Source organism: Chelonia mydas, chromosome 19, assembly GCF_015237465.2.
Source record: "Chelonia mydas isolate rCheMyd1 chromosome 19, rCheMyd1.pri.v2, whole genome shotgun sequence".
Taxonomy (NCBI): Eukaryota; Metazoa; Chordata; order Testudines; family Cheloniidae; genus Chelonia; species Chelonia mydas.
In genome coordinates this window covers 6,992,369-7,009,770 of record NC_051259.2, presented here as the reverse complement: position 1 = coordinate 7,009,770, position 17,402 = coordinate 6,992,369, and the positions used below count along the sequence as shown (strand labels likewise).

General features: G+C 53.4%; 2 protein-coding genes across 4 annotated transcripts in view; one reads left to right on the top strand and one right to left on the bottom strand.

Moving 5' to 3' along the window:
• The first annotated feature begins 14 nt into the window (after window positions 1-14).
• YARS1 (tyrosyl-tRNA synthetase 1) lies at window positions 15-13,823 on the top strand. The gene is made up of 14 exons (XM_037882002.2): window positions 15-160; window positions 4,180-4,270; window positions 4,984-5,130; window positions 5,322-5,497; window positions 5,867-5,996; window positions 6,425-6,505; window positions 7,053-7,145; window positions 7,548-7,683; window positions 8,070-8,155; window positions 9,148-9,283; window positions 9,846-9,943; window positions 11,206-11,399; window positions 11,628-11,769; window positions 12,786-13,823. The coding sequence occupies exons 2-14, from the start codon at window positions 4,214-4,216 to the stop codon at window positions 12,894-12,896; spliced, it is 1,587 nt and encodes a 528-aa protein (XP_037737930.1). The 5' UTR covers window positions 15-160; window positions 4,180-4,213; the 3' UTR covers window positions 12,897-13,823.
• Window positions 13,824-14,730: 907 nt separating this feature from the next.
• Window positions 14,731-17,402, bottom strand: part of KIAA1522 (KIAA1522 ortholog) — a 56,684-nt gene continuing 54,012 nt past the window's right edge. For all 3 annotated transcript variants that reach the window (XM_037882000.2, XM_043532389.1, XM_037882001.2), the window contains exon 7: window positions 14,731-17,353. In XM_037882000.2, the coding sequence (XP_037737928.1) occupies window positions 17,331-17,353 (23 nt within the window). In that variant the 3' untranslated portion in view covers window positions 14,731-17,330. The remainder of the gene's footprint in view (window positions 17,354-17,402) is intronic.

The following is a 17,402-nucleotide window of genomic DNA, read 5'->3' as shown; positions in this document are numbered from 1 at the left end:
TGCTCTGGGCTTGACTCCTCCGCCCTGTCCCTGCGGCGGAAGCGCTGTCCGGGGCGGTCGAGTCGCAGCCCGGCGTCGCGCGAAGCTGATGTAACCCGGAGCCGGCGGCTGGAGACGGGCCGCGGGGGCGCCTCGCCGGGGAGCAGCGGGTCGGGTCACGGTAAGAAGGGGGGGGGGAGGGGTTACACCCGGGACCCACAACCCCCCTCTCACCTCCGGGTCCGAGGCCCCTGCCTGGCTGGGGGGGGGGGGGTCTCCCCCTTCCCGCGCGTAGCGGCCTGTGGGGCCGGCTCTGCCCCGCTTCTGGGGGGGGGGGGGTAGCGGGGGACAGGCTGGCGGGGGGCGCTAAGGCAGTAGCGGGGGGGGTAGGAGCACCCGCACAGCGTTGACATGGTGAGAACAAGTGATCCAGGAGCCCCAGGGCGTGAAGGGAAGAAATAATCCCCCCCCCCACACACACACACACACACGCACCCCCCACCCTGGCAGCCCGGGTGACAAACACAAGGCATCGGCATCACTCTCCCCGGCGCGTGAGTTCAGCCCGGGGGGGGACTGAGCATCGGGAGGGATGATTCACGCTGCTGGCCGGCGGAGGATCCGTGGAGCTGGCCTGTTTCGGGAGGCTGGAAAGGGAGCGGGGCTCTGGGTCCAAAAAGGCCCCCGCGGGTTCCGCGCCCCTGATAACGCCAGAGGGGAAGGGCCTGGCACGCTTCGGGATCAGTGTCCTTACAGGTAAAGGCACACGGTGGGATATGAGTTGCTGTTTGCTACAGACCACCGAACAGCCCGAGGGAGCAGGAGGGCAGCCCATATCTGTAATGTGGGGGGGGGAAAAGCTGCGTGATCATGGGGGACCTTCCGTCTGAGTGACACACGGGGAGGTCTCGCGCTACCAGTATCAAAGCATGGTTGGAATTTCTAAACTCTGTATGTGACAATTTCATAACTCAAAAAGTGTTGCAGCCAACACAGAGGAATTCTTTGTCAGATCTTGCTTTACCAGATGTAGTAGGAAGAGAGCCCTGAGACATGCGCCCTTGTATCAAAGGCCTGGTATAAGGCAGGACCTGCTCGCAGAGTCTGGCAAGAACAGGGCTGATATCGCAGAAATACACATTCCTAACAAGTGCTAGTCACAGAGTACTCACACAAACAGGTCCCGATATCAAGGATGGTACAAAAACATTAACAGGATAACAGGAACACACCGATCCCTCCTAAAAGATAAGGTCAGGATGACAGTACGTAACCTGTTTATACGTAACCAGGGTATAAAGATGTATCTCAGAGAGAGTATCTTTGGCCAGCCGAGGGGGGAATGGATAGTCCTGCCACTAACTGAGCTGTGTCCATTGTCACGGGCACTCATATCTTAGTATCCTCGTAGAGTCTGCCAGGTGCTGTTACTGAGCTTTGTCAACAGTAAACCTGGCCTGGCGCCTTCGTAAACATTAACGGGTCTTGTGGTCATTGGGGGGTTGGCTCAAGGTCTGCTGTGCCGGCTGTCTGTGCAGAGCTGGGGCAGCACACAGAGAGAACACACACGCAGCCAGACATCTGACTACACCAGATAAAGTTGTGAACAGATTTAGTTCTGATCACAGAACTAAAAAGTAATGGTAGCTTAAGTAGAAGCAGTCTTGACTTGATCACATTGATAATGTGCAAGTAGAATAAAATCCAGACCAGTAATATATATACACTTGGTACTTTAATAGGACCAATATCACAAAGCTGAAAACAATTATGAGCCAAATCAACTGTAAGGAAGAATTTAATCAGAAAAAAGTGAACAATAATTGGGAATCATTTAAGAACACCTTACTAGATGTCCAAAAATCCATAATCTAGGAAGAAGGCCATGGTAGGTTAAAAAACAAAAACCTGGTTTAGAGGAGAAGTAAAGGCAGGTGTAAAAAAGAAAAAAGAAAGAAAAGGGAAGTTGATAGTAATGAATATAAATCAGAAGTTAGGAACTGTAGAAAATTGATTAGGAAAGTAAAGGGACACAAGGAGAAATCTATGACTAGCCGAGTTAAGGACAATAAGGAGGAGTTTTTAAAATATATTAGGAACAAAAAGAATCCTGACAATGGTATTGGTCCATTACTGGATGGAAATGGTAGAATTAGCCATAAGAATGCAGAAAAGGCAAAAATGTTCAATAAATATTCCTGTTCTGTATTTGGAGAGAAAAACAGATGCTTATACTCTCATCATCTGGTGATGTTAACACTCTTTGCATTCCATTAGTTTCTGTGGAGGATAGACACTTTTAAATCTGCATGTCCAGATATCTTGCATCCAAGAGCTTCCTGAGGCTCTCCCTGGACTGTTCATGTTGATTTTTAATAAGTCGTGGGGCATTGGGGAAGTTCCAGAAGACTGGAAGAAATCTAATGTTGTGCCAGTTTTTAAAAAGGGTAAATAGGATGACCTGGGTAATTGTAGGTTTGTCAGCCTGACCTTGATCCTGGGCAAGGTAATGGAGTGACTGTGACTGACACATTACTCCCCTTTAATTCTTTATTAAGTGAGTCACGTAATTAATGTATATTAACGATGGGTTTTTGGAAAATAGAGCCTGTCAAAGTAACCTGATATCTTTTTTTTAAACAAGATCAGATGTTTGGTTGACAAAGGTAATAGTGTTGACATAGGATACTTAGACTTCTGTGAGGTGTTTGACTTGGCACCCTACGATATTTTGAATTTAAAAAACTAGAATGATATAAAGTTAGCGTGGCACACATTAAATGGAATAAAAACTGGCTAACTGATAGGTTTCAAAGTGTAATTATAAATAGGGAATCATCATCAAGGGGGTGTGTTTCCAGTAGGGTTCCTCGGGGATTGGTTCTTGGCCTTATGCTATTTGACATTTTTATCAATGAGACAACACACAAATTGGGGGAGCGGTAAATAATGAAGAGAGCAGGTCACTGATTCAGATCAATCTGGATCACTTGGTAAACTGGACACAAGCAAACAATGTGCGTTTTAATACAGCTGAATGTAAACGTATATATGTAGGAACAAAGAATGTAGGCCACATTCCAGGATGGGAAACTCTATCCCAGGAAGCAGTGACTCTGAAAGAGATTTGGTGGATAATCAGCTGGACATGAGCTCCCAGCGTGAAGCTGTGGCCAAAAGAGCTGATGCCATCCTGGGATGCATAAACAGGGGAATCTCAAGTAGGAGTGGAGAGGTTATTTTGCATCTGTATTTGGCACTGGTGCGACTGCTGCTGGAATCCTGTGCCCAGGTCAGGTGTCCGCAATTCAAGAAGGATGTTGATAAATTGGAGAAGTTTCAAAAAAGAGCCACAAGAATGATTAAAGGATTAGAAAACCTGCCTTATAGTGATAGACTCAAGGAGCTTCATCTACTTAGCTTAACAAAGAGAAGGTTAAGGGAAGACTTGATCACAGTCTGTAATTATCTACATGGGGAACAAATGTTTAATAATGGGCTCTTCAGTCTATCAGAGAAAGGTATAACATGATCCAATGGCTAGAAGTTGAAGCTAGACAAATCCAGACTGGAAATAGGGTGTAAATTGTTAAGTGAGAGTAATTAACCATTGGATCAATTCACCCAGGGTCTTGATGGATTCTCCATCACTGACAAATTTTTAAATCAAGATTGGGTGTTTTTCTAAAAGCTCTGCTCTAGGTATGATTTTGGGGAAGTTCTGTGGCCTGTACTGTACACGGGGTCAGACTGGATGATTTTGGAATCTATGGTTTCAAACCAGTGGCTGGGGAGTGAAAGGCTCTGTGTCCCACTACCCAGCCCTACCTGCCCCCGGTCTGTGAGTGGTCGGGGGAGAGATGCCGCCCTGCCAGGGTCATAGGGTGGTTATAGATATTTAAGAGTCTGAACTGCCCCAGGGCGCGTGCCTTGCCCATGCCCTCTATTGAGCTGTGCCAAGAGACCAGCAAGGGGGTGAATCCCACACAGCTTCCCCTCCCCCTACACAAGGCCAGCAGGGTGCGTGCCTTGGCTGAGTGGGCTTCTTAGCCTAATACAGCCCCTCCCTGTGTGCAGGGGCAGTGGGGTCTGTGCCCTGGTTGAGCTGGAAACCACACCAGGAGTCCTCCCTCTGTGACTATCAGGAGGGTTTCCCCTCCCTCCCTTTCCTCTTGTGACATGTCTTCTGTTTAATCACAGTTTGTAAAGGCTTGACTGGTCAAAGGCTGACGCAATGGGGGACGAGCTGACCCCGAGGGAGAAATGCCACCTGATCACCCGGAACCTACAGGTACCTCCGGGATGGGGGCCTTCTCTGCACAGTTATTGAGTCGAGAAATACAAAGGGATTCTTGCTTCGCTCTACTTATCTAATTATTATTACTTGTGTTGTGGTAGCGCCCAGGACCCCACTGCACCAGGGGCTGTACAGACCCAGAACACAAAGCCAGTCCCTGCCCCGGAAAGCTCCCGATCCGAGAAGTGTCCTGAGGATTGGGGTGCCCCTTGTGCACCCTTCCCTAGACGATTGTGGGGTTTCTGTTGTAACCACACTTCTGGGCTTGGTTCCTGCCTCTGCTATACTGTGACCTTGGGAAGACCCTTAACCTCTTTGTGCCTCCATTTCCCCAGCCACAGTATAGGGAGAATACTGAGTTGCCTTACAGAGTTTTTCTTTATCTCTTGGCTCTTCCATAATGCTCATCAAGTGCCTCACAGTTACTAATGGATTTATCAACTCAGCCCCTCAGTGAGGTCAATAAAGATCATTGTCCCTATTCTGGAGATGGGAAACTGAGGCACAGATAAACTAAACAACTGACCCAAGGACAGAGAGAGCCAGGTATAAAACCTAGATCCCTTGATCCAGAGTTCTAACCGGATGACTATCCTTCCTCTCCTGGAGTTACGAGCCCAGTGTATCGCATTCCTTCTCCCATGATTGTCGTGGTCTCTGCTGGATCTGTTGTGCTGTGTAACATGCAGCCTCTGGTTTCCTCGCAGGAGGTTCTTGGGGAGGATAAGCTGATGACCATCCTAAAAGAGCGTGATCTGAAGGTATACTGGGGGACAGCCACAACAGGAAAGCCTCACGTAGCCTACTTCGTACCGATGTCCAAGATTGCAGACTTCCTGAAGGCTGGATGTGAGGTACCTGCTCTAACCTAGATGCTGAGACCTTGGGGAGGCCGAAGGCGGAGAAGGGGGGCTTCAGACCCAAAGAGGTCAGGAGCAGGGGATACCTTCAGCTCCAGGCTGGGTGACAGAAAGGAACCTGTAATGCCTCTTATCTGTGTGACACCCAGTGTGACATGCCCAACTCCCGCCCCATTCTGTGCCAGGTGACGATCCTGTTCGCTGACCTCCACGCGTACCTAGACAACATGAAGGCGCCGTGGGAGCTGCTGGAGCTGCGCACACAATACTATGAGACCATGATCAAGGCCGTGCTGGAGAGCATCGGCGTGCCTCTCGACAAGCTGAAATTCATCCGGGGCACCGACTACCAGCTCAGCAAGTGAGCTTATGGGAGCCTGCTCCTCTCTCTAGGGAGTGTTCCTGACCATATATTGCTTGGGGTGGGATTTGACGGCTACTACGAGGGAGAGGCATGGAAGGAGTGAGCTTTGTGGAGCTGACAAGCTCCACAAAGGAATCCGGGGGTGGAGGAGACAAGTGGGATATTGAGCCAGTTGGGGAATCTGTCTGTTCTGAGCCAGTGTCATTCAGGAAAGGAAGGAGGGTCGGGGGTAAGATATCCACACGCCTGATTTCTCTGCGCTCCAGCCAGTGTCCTCCTTTGCGTGTGGTGGCTATAGAAGAGGAAGGTGTGAAGCTTCCATTTGTTTGGCTTCAGCAGCAGTATCAACCTGTTCTTTCCCTCCAGGGACTACACGTTGGACGTCTACAGGCTCTCCTCTCTCGTCACCCAGCACGATGCCAAGAAAGCTGGAGCAGAGGTGGTGAAGCAAGTAGAGCATCCCTTGCTGAGTGGTCTGCTCTACCCAGGACTGCAGGTACCTTTGGGGAGGGTGGCAGCCACCTGGATGGAACGCATCCCCTTCCCCATGAAGGCTGCAATGCATGCGCCAGGCTAATCACAGTCCCCCTCCCCCTACTGCTGAATAGGGCAGATTTACTTTCTCGCTAATCAGCATGAGTATCTGATGTGCAGCCCAAATCTCGAGGACTTCACCTGGTGTCGGGGCAGTGCACGGATATAGTGGAGGTTTGGTTGGTTGTTTTTACAGGTGTTTGTACCAGTTGCACAATATCCCTACGTAGCCAGAATGGGTGTGGGATTCCGCTTTCATGTGAAGCTGGGATTCCTAGCCCTGACAGCTGGGTAGATTTCTAGGGTGTGAACGCTAAAAGTGTGATGTCAGCTGGGGTGTGGGAGTCCACGTGCTGCAGCGTAACGCTTGTGGGTGTGTTCTCCCCACAGGCCCTGGACGAGGAGTACTTGAAGGTTGATGCTCAGTTTGGAGGAGTGGATCAGAGGAAGATTTTCACCTTTGCAGAAAAGGTTAGAACTGGGGAGTGTTTTGAACTTCCAGAAATGCAAGAGGCTCCCCCAGGCGGCTGGTTCCAGGTCTCTGCGTTTGACCTCTGCCTGCAGCTGGATGGCCAGCGTTGTCTTATGCACAGTATCTGTGAGGTCACCCAGACCTCTCTTCAGGTTCCTGCTGCCGCCCATCGGTGCGCAGTGGCTGCTGATGTAGCTGTTCACAGGGATTCTCTGCCAGGTCAATGCTGGGGCCCTGACTCATGCAGGGGTGACAGTGACAGCTTTTCCTTCCCCTCTCAGCCCCTGATGGTGGCTGTCGCTTGCTGCCCCCTGCAGGTTGCACGCTGGTGTGTGCTGGGAGTGGGTCTGGGCTGACTGGAGAATGGAGCCTCCTCCAAGCAGAGGGAATTGGGATTCAGCAACATGTTTTGATCCCAGCTTTCTGCACTGGGGGAAGTCTGGAGCCCGGATGCTAGGGGGGAAGAATGCACTGGGGAGTGATGGTGAAAGCTGCTCCTCAGATGGGAGGATGCTTAAATACTTTTAACTCCTTTTCCTTACTTAGTACCTGCCCTCCTTGGGCTATGCCAAGCGCCTCCATTTGATGAACCCAATGGTTCCGGGGCTGACAGGCACCAAGATGAGCTCTTCGGAAGAGGTAGGTTGATGAACCGCATGTCTATGCAGCAATCCTGCAGGGCGAGGAGTTTAACCCTTTGGGGCTGGTAGGCTAAGTCCTGGAACTCCACTGGCTGAGAAAGGAGCCCTCCTCTCTTCTTACTGTTGGTGGTGGCTTGAGAGAGGTGGTGCCAACTCCAGCACACCCTGCCTCTCCTAGGGCGGAGGTAGGGAAAGATGCTGAGAGCCCCAGAACAGAGACAGCTGACCTCAGAGTTTCATTGCAGGTAGCTTGGCTGTGGAGCACTGAACCCTACAACTGGGCTAAAGTAAAACTCCTCTGTGTCCAGAGTGATACAAAATTAGTGCAGGATTCCAAGTGGTTGCATTGCCTGCTTCTGGTTTCAGCTCACAGGTCTCCTCTTCTCCTCCCACGTCCTAGGAATCGAAGATCGACTTTCTGGATCAGAAGGAGGAAGTGAAGAAGAAACTGAAGAAGGCATTTTGTGAGCCAGGAAACGTGGAGAACAACGGCATTCTGTCCTTCATCAAGCACGTCCTCTTCCCACTCAAGTCAGGTGACTGTCTCTATGCCCCAGAGAGGTTGGGGTGCAGTCTTTCAACAGGAGCCCTTGCTGGGCGACGTCTGCTTAAATGTAGGCAAGAGGCATGAAAGCGAGCATGTGTTTCTCTGCATCCTAATGCGAGGCACCCACTCGTGTGCTCCAAAACCTGGCGCTGCCTCCCCCTCTCCCAGAGCCAGAAAGGAGACACCATCCGCTCATAGCAATGACATGGCCTTTTCTGGTCCCTGCTGCAGTACCCCTCATCGGTTGTTGCGGGGGAGGGGGGCAGTGGTGGTAGTTTGGAGTGGGGGTTATTAGAGTTGCCAGTGGGGACAGTGCCTCAGGGATTTGCCTTCATATCGGTTAATCTGACCCTCTAAACCCTCCTTGTGTCACAGAGTTTGTGATATTGAGAGACACAAAATGGGGAGGAAACAAAACCTACACGACTTATGAAGAGCTGGAAAAGGACTTTGCGACTGAGGTAACTTGGGGCAGGGGGGTCGCTATCCACCTCCCTCATGCCCACACTGCTGTATGCTTGGAAAAAACCCTGGAGCATGCAGAGAGGCCCATGTTGTTTCCTCTGCCACAGGCTTTGAGTAGTGGGACAAATGTTGATCTCTTGCACCACATGTAAGTCTGTAGGCTCGCCTGGGGCATCAGTAAGGGCAGATTCTGGCCCGGTGAGTGTGGTGGTGCGGGCGCCATGATGGTGTGAGGCAGATACGCCCAGGAGCAGCTAGACAATCAGTGGCTGGTGCAGTACCCTCTCTCTGTAGGTCTAGTTGTTAATGATCTTCCATTTCTGGCAGTGCCTTTCATCTCTAAGCACCCTACAAATTTAGCAATACACATATCACTCACAGGGAAATGCAGCCATCTCTGGGTGGGAAAACAGCTGTTCAGCAGCGCAAAGCAACACTGCCCAACAGTTTAGGATAACAAGTGGAGAAGAATCTGTTTCCCGTTTAAGCCTCAGGGAAGTTTGAGGGACATGAAATGCCATTATCAAAGCTGGAATTTGACCAGCGTGATGGGGTAATGTCCCTGCTCTTTGCTGGCAGGGGAGGGGAAAATACCATGAGATCTCTAATTACAATGGTGAGGACTTCGGTTTTACATTTCCAGGGCCACAGCGCCTCCTAGCACCACAAAGGAGCGTTGGGTGCAGCACTGACTCACGGGAGAGCATGGCTGAGTCACCAGCCCCACATCCTGCAGCTTCCAGCTATTCCTCTGGGGGGCGGGTCTCCCATCCAGCTAGTGACCCAGCCCTGTCCTTCTTAGGACGTGATCCTATTAACTCTCCCAGCATAAGTCACTGTGGCTGCCCCACCTTACAGCTTTCAATGACGTACTTGTCTAAATGGGCACAGCCATGCGAAACTGCTCCGCCCTTCCAGCCCACTTCTCCCCGTGCCCTAGAGAAAGTCTCCTCCACAAATCTCCTCCTTTGCTTTACTCACGTGGCAGGTCGTGCACCCGGGGGACCTGAAGAGCTCGGTGGAAGTGGCCCTGAACAAGCTGCTCGACCCCATCAGAGAGAAGTTCAACACCCCAGACCTGAAGAAATTGACAAGGGCAGCGTATCCTGACCCATCCAAAGCCAGTAAGCGCATGCCATGAGCTCCCATGGGAGGGGAAGGCCTGGGCTGGGGAGATGAGTCCTACAGGTGGGGCTAAGAGCAAACAGAAGAAATTCTGGAACTTGAATTCCACCAGCAGTGACCATGGGTGGCTCAGAGTCTGGGTGATACTGGCTTTGACCTTGCTGCCTGATGCAGCTCTTCTTCCTGCCTCTCCTTAGCCAGCATCTGACTTGGATTGTCCCCAGCAGGGCTGATGAAAGAATGGCCTGTGGGCCATGTGCCTACCCCAGAAACTACAGATCCCAGCATGCAGTGTTCCATTTCTATTGGAGCTGCAGTCAAGCTGGAACAGTGCATGATGGGACCTGTGGTCCCCACAGGCTGTATTAGAGATGTGGGTGGCTGCAGTCTGCTTGATTTATATATGAATTGGGTGCTGCTGGCAAACCAGAGACAGTGACCCTTGTCTGGACAGAATTCAGGTTCTCCTGGTCCCTGCACCTCTTCCACAAATGCACCTTCACTCGTGGCTGGGTACAACTCTTCTCAGGGCAGGCTGGTTTCACTCTTTTGCACATGCAGAGGCTTCAGTGAAAAACTCCACCAAGAATTCAAACCCTGAGGACGTGATCCCGTCCCGGCTGGACATCCGTGTTGGCAAAGTGATCAGTGTGGAAAAGGTACCAATGCTTTAGCAAGGATCCTGTGATGGGAGAACAGGCATGACAAAGAAAGGGGGGCAGACAGTGGTTTTCAAGGAAAGTAAATCCTTCCAAGCTAGGCAGAAAGTGTTAACGCTCTCCATATGCTTAGCTCTAGGTTTGCTCTGCAGGAGCAGCACCTTGGAGCAGTTCTTCCCTGGGGTTTCTGAAAGCCCTGTGCCTGGGAATTCCCCATACAGGAGGCACTGGGCTTGGGAAGCAATGAGATTAGTAACTCTGAGCCCTGACCCCAAAATATCATCTCTTTGCTGCTTGGTACCAGAATAGGGTCCTTCCCAGACTGATATGGGGGCAGTGGTTTGGTAACATATTAGACGTCAGTTTTTTTCCACAGAGCTGTTTAATTATCAAGGCTTAATGAGCTCACCAGGCGCTGGGAAATGGACCTTACCTTTCATTAGTGGTGGTCACTCTTTGGAGTGCAGCTGAGCAAGGCGGGTGGGGATTTAGAAATGATCACCTGCTGTGTCTGAACTGGCGGAGTGTTTGAGCAGAGATGGTGTTGCAGGTGAGACCTGCCACCAGATGGCACGCTTTCCCTGAAACAGCTCTGTACTATTAACACAGCAAGGCTGACCTTTGGAACTCACTTCTGCAAGACTTTGAGGCGAATAACTTAGTTTAAACAAAAAGATCAGATGCTTTAACGAATGAAAACATCACTGCAGTCACACAGCACGGGACTAACCAAAGCAAATTACGAGGGCCAGTGATCATGATGCTTCAGTGCCTCGGGTGATCACCTGCTGGGGTCAGGAAGAAATTCCCTGCTCCCTGAAACTCTTCATTAGCGGAATAGTATTGTAGAGAGGGGACCTATCCCCAAAGGCAGCCAGCACCAGCCCCTGTTAAGGTCCTGGACTAGATGAGCCAGACAGTGGTTACATTTTCCTGTTCATCTCATTTGATGGCAAGCAGCTATCAAGGAAATTGCCCCATGGGAAATTCTCCCTCTTGGCACTGTCAGTTGCCTCCTCCTAGCCTGAGATGAGGAGGGAGGCAGCCAGTGAGGAGCAATGGGGACAAGGATTTGGATCATCCAGAAGTGGAGGCTGCTCTAGGGGGCTTGTTTCCTCATGGAGTGACTCGAGCACTCACTTGGAGGGCGTATGTAAACCACATGGGCGCCTTCCTGCTTGTGTGTGCTCTCAGCCCCCCTTCCTGAGGGATGACCGCTCTCGGCTTCTCAGCTGTACCTGCATTGGCATTTGCATTGGCAGCACCCTGATGCCGACAGCCTGTACCTGGAGAAGATTGACGTGGGCGAGCCTGAGCCACGGACAGTGATCAGCGGCCTGGTGCAGTTGGTGCCGAAGGAGCAGCTGCAGGACAGGATGGTGGTGCTGCTGTGCAACCTGAAGCCCCAGAAGATGAGGGGAGTGGAGTCGCAGGGCATGTTGCTGTGTGCTTCCAGGTGAGGGCGTGCAGGGGGCAGGGATAGCAGGGGTGATGAGGCTGAATTTCAGTTTGTTTTCCATATAGGGCAGGAGGGGAGAATACAGCCTAGTCCCCCATAACATCCAGGCTGCACGTTGACCCCTGGTTCTTTGCTGTCCTATCTGGGGGGAGGATTAGGACAGGCCCCTTCTTTGAGGTCCTAGCTGGTCACTCCCTCCCCCTTTCCCCGTGTGTTTCTCCGCAGCGTGGGGGAGCCCCATCAGGTGGAGCCCCTGGACCCGCCAGCGGGCTCCTGCCCAGGGGAGCGTGTCTACGTGGAAGGCTACGACAGCGGGCAGCCTGACGACGAGCTCAAACCCAAGAAGAGAGTCTTCGAGAAGTTGCAGGTAAGAGGGGGAAGAGAGTCGTCTTGCTCACAATGGGGCTGCTGGGGACGGGGCCCATCTCTGCAGTCAGAGCCCTGTCTGCTCTGGCAGCTGAGCTCTCTAGTCACCCAGGCAGCCTACGCTAGTCCTGTCACAGCTTCATGGGAGGCTCTCAAAGTGCTTTACGGCCCCTGCATGAGACAGGGATGTCGTCCCTCTTTCCAGGTGGGGAGACTGAGGCACACTGCATGAAAGTGACTCACGTGAGGTCACACAGAGGCCAGAGCAGAGCCTAGAACTGGAGACTCCACTCCTGTGCTCTATCCCCCCTGCCTGGGGAGTGGATGAACACAGCTGGCACTACGCTGTCTAATCCTTGCTAGCCAGGCATCTGCCAGCTGTCAATTGACTGGCAGTGGGGCTGGGGTAGGCCAAGAAGGCAGCTATTGGCAGAGACCTGTTTAGACCCAGTCCATCTCAGGGGGTCTTGTTACCTAGCAGCTGGCAGGCTGTCGCCACTTGGGACCTACAAAGGGGACATAAGGGCAGTGGTCAGAGAGGGCAAGTGAGAGTCAGGACTCCTGGGTTCTGTTTTCTGCTCTGCCACTTACTTGCTGCATGGCTTTGGGCAAGGCACATTCCTGCTCCGTGCCTCGGTTTCCCCAATGTAAAATGAGGAGCGGGATATCTTGCAGGGAGGTTAGGAGGCTACGCTCATTGCTTGGAAAGCACTTGGGGATCATCTGGTGAAAACAGTGACAGAGCGCAGTTACAGCAGGGGCTGCCTGTGCCGCCATTTTGCTTCACTGTCGGTGCCTAGAGTGAGGGTTACGGGCCCCCTTTGCCCTTAATGTGAGTTACATGGCGGCATTCCCTTTTAGACCTTTAGCTGGCACGCCCTCCTTGGGCCTGGCAGGAGCAGGGTGCCTGTCCCCAGGGATTTGAGAGGTGGTGAGGATTCCCAGCTGCATGTGCGATTGGGGTGAACAGGGCATTGGCTAGCCAGTCCGACATATCACCCCCCTGCCTCTTCCCAGGCTGACTTCCGGATCTCTGAGGACTGTGTCGCCCAGTGGAAGCAGAAGAATTTCATGACTAAGCTGGGGAACATCTCATGTAAAACACTGAAGGGCGGAAACATCAGTTAACAAGTGCCAGCCCGTCCCCCTTGTCCTCTCCTCACCTGTTGCCATCCACTGCTCCATTTTGGGTTCTCTTCCCCCAACTTCCAACACAATCGCTGCAGGGCCACGCTCCCCCCACTGCAGCATGCCTCTAAGTGAGGGAGCTTTGGCCCAAGGCACCTGGGGCTCAGAGGCTGAATGTGCGAAATGCAGTAGATGGTTCACACCTTGTAACTGAACTTGGGCAGGTTCAGTGGAGAACCCGCCTCCAGAAGCAACCTGTTTCCCTTTGAGCTGCCATGGACCTGTTCCCACCCAGCTGATCTCTGGAGAAGGCCAAGCATGACTCAGGGGGACCATGTAGCTCCTGAGCCCCCAGCAGGAGCTAGGGCTGCAGCCAGTTGTCTGTTTCCCCCGTGAGTCCTCCTACATGCAGCTCTCCTGACGTGTCTGAAGCAGGGGTAACGCTGTGATTTGTAAAAGCACGGGCTGTCACCTGACTTTCTGTGGGTGGATTCCAGCGGCTTTGAAGGTTGCCCTGGAACGGGCTGGCAGCCTGACTGGCAGCTGCTGCTGTTGGAAAGCTCTGGTAATTTTAAAGGGAAGAATGGTCGTTCAAACCTGTGTAGTTTGTAACAGGGGAAGAGGGACTGCGTGGCATCCTGTGTAATGACCGTCACCCTGCAGCTGCCTCAGCCCCACATGCGCTTGGTGCAGGGCTTGAACTGCCAAGACGATGGGGCTGGGCCTGTGGAGGGCACACAGGGCTCTCCAGACACTCACGGTGGCTCTAACAGGCAGCAGGGCTGCTCTGGCAAGCCTGTCCCTGGGCTTGCAGAACAGGGTTTTGGCGCTCAGCCCATGGAGTTGCAGGTGGGGGTCCTCTCCCTTTAGTGTTGAATCTGAAATCATCCATCAATTGTTAAAAACCCCAATAAAGTGTGAAACTGACTGAGGCGTGTGTGGTGCGGGATGGGACTGTCTTGCTGGAGCCAACAGCCGGATCTTAGAACGTGCGGGCAGGATTAACTGCGCTGAGCCCCCTGCCAGCCTGGGAACTGTGAATCCTCTCCCCGGAAAGGTCTGGTGCAGGCAGGGGCCTGCCTCTAGGGGAAGGAGGGGAGTTCTAGCCACTTCTTTCCTTCTGCTGAGCCATAGCCCAGCTGCAGCGCAGAGTGCTGTGGACACTTGTCCTCCAGCACTCGCTGACTCCACCCAGGCTGCCCTCAGCTGGTCCCACCTTTCAGGCCTAGAGACTGTTACTGAGTGGATTTGTTTGCCTGGGGAGACGCTAGAGCCTTCGTCAGCAGCAGAGGCTACTCCTGCTCCTTCTTTCGCACGGCGACAGGGGACCTGTGAAAGCAACGGCATGACTGCAGTTGGATCTTACAGTCTCTTATCCCGTGCAGAGCTGAGGGGGTAGCCACGTGAATACCTAAAACACCTCCAGGAGGAGCATGGATCGGGCAATTGTCCATCTGTGAACAGGTTTCAGCAATGAGGGGGTTAACCCCTTGGACAACTGGGAGGGGCAATGCAAGGCAGTTGTCTCCTGCCAGTTGCTTGATCCCTGCTTCAGGTGAAGTTTTACACTGCCACCCTCCAGGGGGGTAGCTGGGCACCTTCTGTGTAAAAGCAATAGCTGAGGCCCTAGTGGACTCCAGCAAGGTTCTGGAACTTCTCCCTCGTTAGGGTGAAAAACTAAACAGCTTGTGTGTCTGTCTGGGTGACTCATCTGTTCCAGGCTTTTGGGGAGGCGGGGTGAGTTGTGCAAATAGGGGTCTCCCTGTTGTCACTCCAGCCACCCTGGAGGAGGAAAAGCCCCGACTGTTAGCCAAGAAGCAAAGGAGACAGCCAATTTCAATCATCATCTTTAACCAAAGAGAGACAGAGCTTGTAACTGTTACTCTGCAGCTTCTCAAGGCAGATGGTTTTTACAATCAAGGAAATCAAAGCATGACCCCATGTTTAAAGAAACAGAAATCAAGGTGCCTGGCTCTAGAGAGCAGGGATGAATGTAAAACTCAGGCTTTTGGTCTCATTTAATGCTGCATCCAGTGTCACTCCCTGCTACAGGGTATCTGAAAAGCTTCTCCCTCCCCCGGGGCTGTCTGTGTACACACAGGGCCTGGCTGGGGTGAGGGCACAACTCTGAAATTACAGAGCATGAGGGCAGTGGTATCTCTCAGGGTAGAGATTATGGAGCTTGGAGAGGCCTCAGTGTCCAGATTCTCCTCCCTTGGACCCAGAAGGCTGGCAATGTGGGAGGAAGCCCTTCCTCCTGTCCCAGACAGGCCCTGGCTGGTTGCAGCTCAAGGGTAATCGCGCCCTGCAGTGACTGAGTCCTCCCCTGCACTTCCTGCCGAGCGCCCCAGACTCACAGGGCAGCAGCTTGGGGCTTGTGCTTTCAAACAGCCCAAAGAAAAGGGGGCTGAACGCTCCCCTAAGGGGCCACTTGTGGCCAACCGCAGCTTTGCTGGGCCCTGAGACGGGCACTGCAGGCTGCCTGCCTGATTAACCGCTTGCTTGGCTATAAATCCCTTTCCAGCTCCTCAGCCAGCAAAGCAGTATCTCAGAGATGGGCAAACTATGGCCCACAGGACCCTCCTGCCTGGCCCCTGAGCTCCCGGCTGGGGAGGCTAGCCCCTGGCCCCTCTCCTGCTGTCCCCCCTCCCTCGCAGCCGTGCCACGCTGCCAGGGCAACACACTGGGCGGTGCGGTTGCAGAGCGGTGACCTGACCCGGGGCTCTGGGTGGCATGGCTGTAGCACTGCCAGCCACCGGTGCTCCGGGCAGCACGGGAAGGGGGGGTAGATAGAGGGCAGGGGAGTTGGCGGGGGGTGGTCAGAGGGTGGGGAACAGGGGGGTTGGATGGGGCAGAGGTCCCGGGGGCAGTCAGAAAGGAGAGGGGGCGTTGGATGGGGCAGCAGGAGACAGGGAGTGGTGGATGGGGCAGGAGTCCTGGGGGGGTCAGATGGGGGCGGGGGCTGGGACACGCCTGGCTGTTTGGGGAGAGACAGCCTCCCCTAACCAGCCCTCCCTACAATTTTGGAAACACAACGTGGCCCTCAGGCCAAAAAGTTTGCCTGCCCCTGCTGTAGCTTGAGCCTCAGCAGCATGTAACATGAAGCGGCGTGAGCCTGGTTTGTCCAGCTCCCTCGGGACTGGCAGAGGGATCCTCCTAAGCCCTGCTTCTCCCTGCCCCCAAAAGAACTTCCCAAGGAGCCCTTGCAGGCCTGCCCCATCCCCACCTTCTCAGAGCACGGCACAGCCAAAGGGACAGTAGAGCCAGTCAGGCGGGGCCACCCCACAACACACTAGGGTCCAAGCACTGCCTTGGGGTTGCTCCCTTGTCCAGCTGCGTGGGTGGGGAGGGCCTTGTGGTGCTTACGCACTACCACTGGCCCCAGGGAACTTACGCGTCTCCCCTGCCGGAGCAGTAGAGGTGGGGAGCCCGCGCTCACAAGCACAGGAGGCCAGGCTCACACAGCACGTCCCCTCTGGCACCCTGGCCTTGCCTGCCCACTGTCCTGTAACAGCCCTAAAGAGCGAGGGGACAGCAGCCAGCCTGACACAGGAGGAAGCTGGGCCCCGGCTACCTGGGTTGTCTGCTGTAGGAGCTCGGAGGTCTTTAGCAGCCTGGGCCCCATTTCCCCTCCACTCTCAGCCAGAGCCTGTTCAGCACAGACTCATCCCCCTGCACGTTCTCACTGAAGTGGTCCTCGAGCCTGGGGAGGCCACCCAGCAAGACAGAGGCCTTTACCGCACCTCGGCCAAGCTGCTGCCAGCCTCCGCGCGCCTCAGGCCTGGTGCTGTACCTTTCCAAAGCTAGTCGGGGCATATCTAGCACCACACAGCGCGTGTCCGGGAACACGAGGAGAGAAGATCCCCTGCAGCAAAGCCGGCAAAGGAACTCCTTGGCCAGCCAGCCATGAAGTCCGTAGCATTTGGGACGCGCCTTCAGCTTCTTTTGAAGAGGTGCTTTGATTTCGTGCCATCGCAGGTGCACAGAACAGAGCCGATCCTCTGCACCGTGGAAAAACAAGTCCCCAGCCGGGCCGTCTTCTCCCCACCCAGGAGGCCATGCTTCAGGTGGTGCAGCGTGGTCTTATAAAAACACCCCCCCACACGCCTCACAGCGGCTTCTCTGCAGCCTTCCCTCCTGCACCAACAAAACCGGCAAATCCAGCGGGTGAAGGGCGAGGCACTGGACTCCGGGACAGGGTTTGGTTTAGTTTTTGTTTTTTTTAAAAAAAAGCACAATAAAGCTGTATTATTGAAGAAAGTGAAACCAACACCAGTTTTTGCATAAATATCAAGGCCATCAGAGGCTAAGGCTGTTTGCTTCCATTTACTCAGTCAGTCGTGCCAGCTCCACGCTCATCCTTTCACCTGCTCAGGTCCCTGAGAGAGATTTGTATTCCTGGAGGTCAGGGCACAAGCACAGCAGCGTCATCCTTCAGGCTGTCTCTTCCCGTTTGTCTGCAGGAAAAGGAGAGCAATTCCTGTCAGAGCCGGGCGGCGCTCAGGT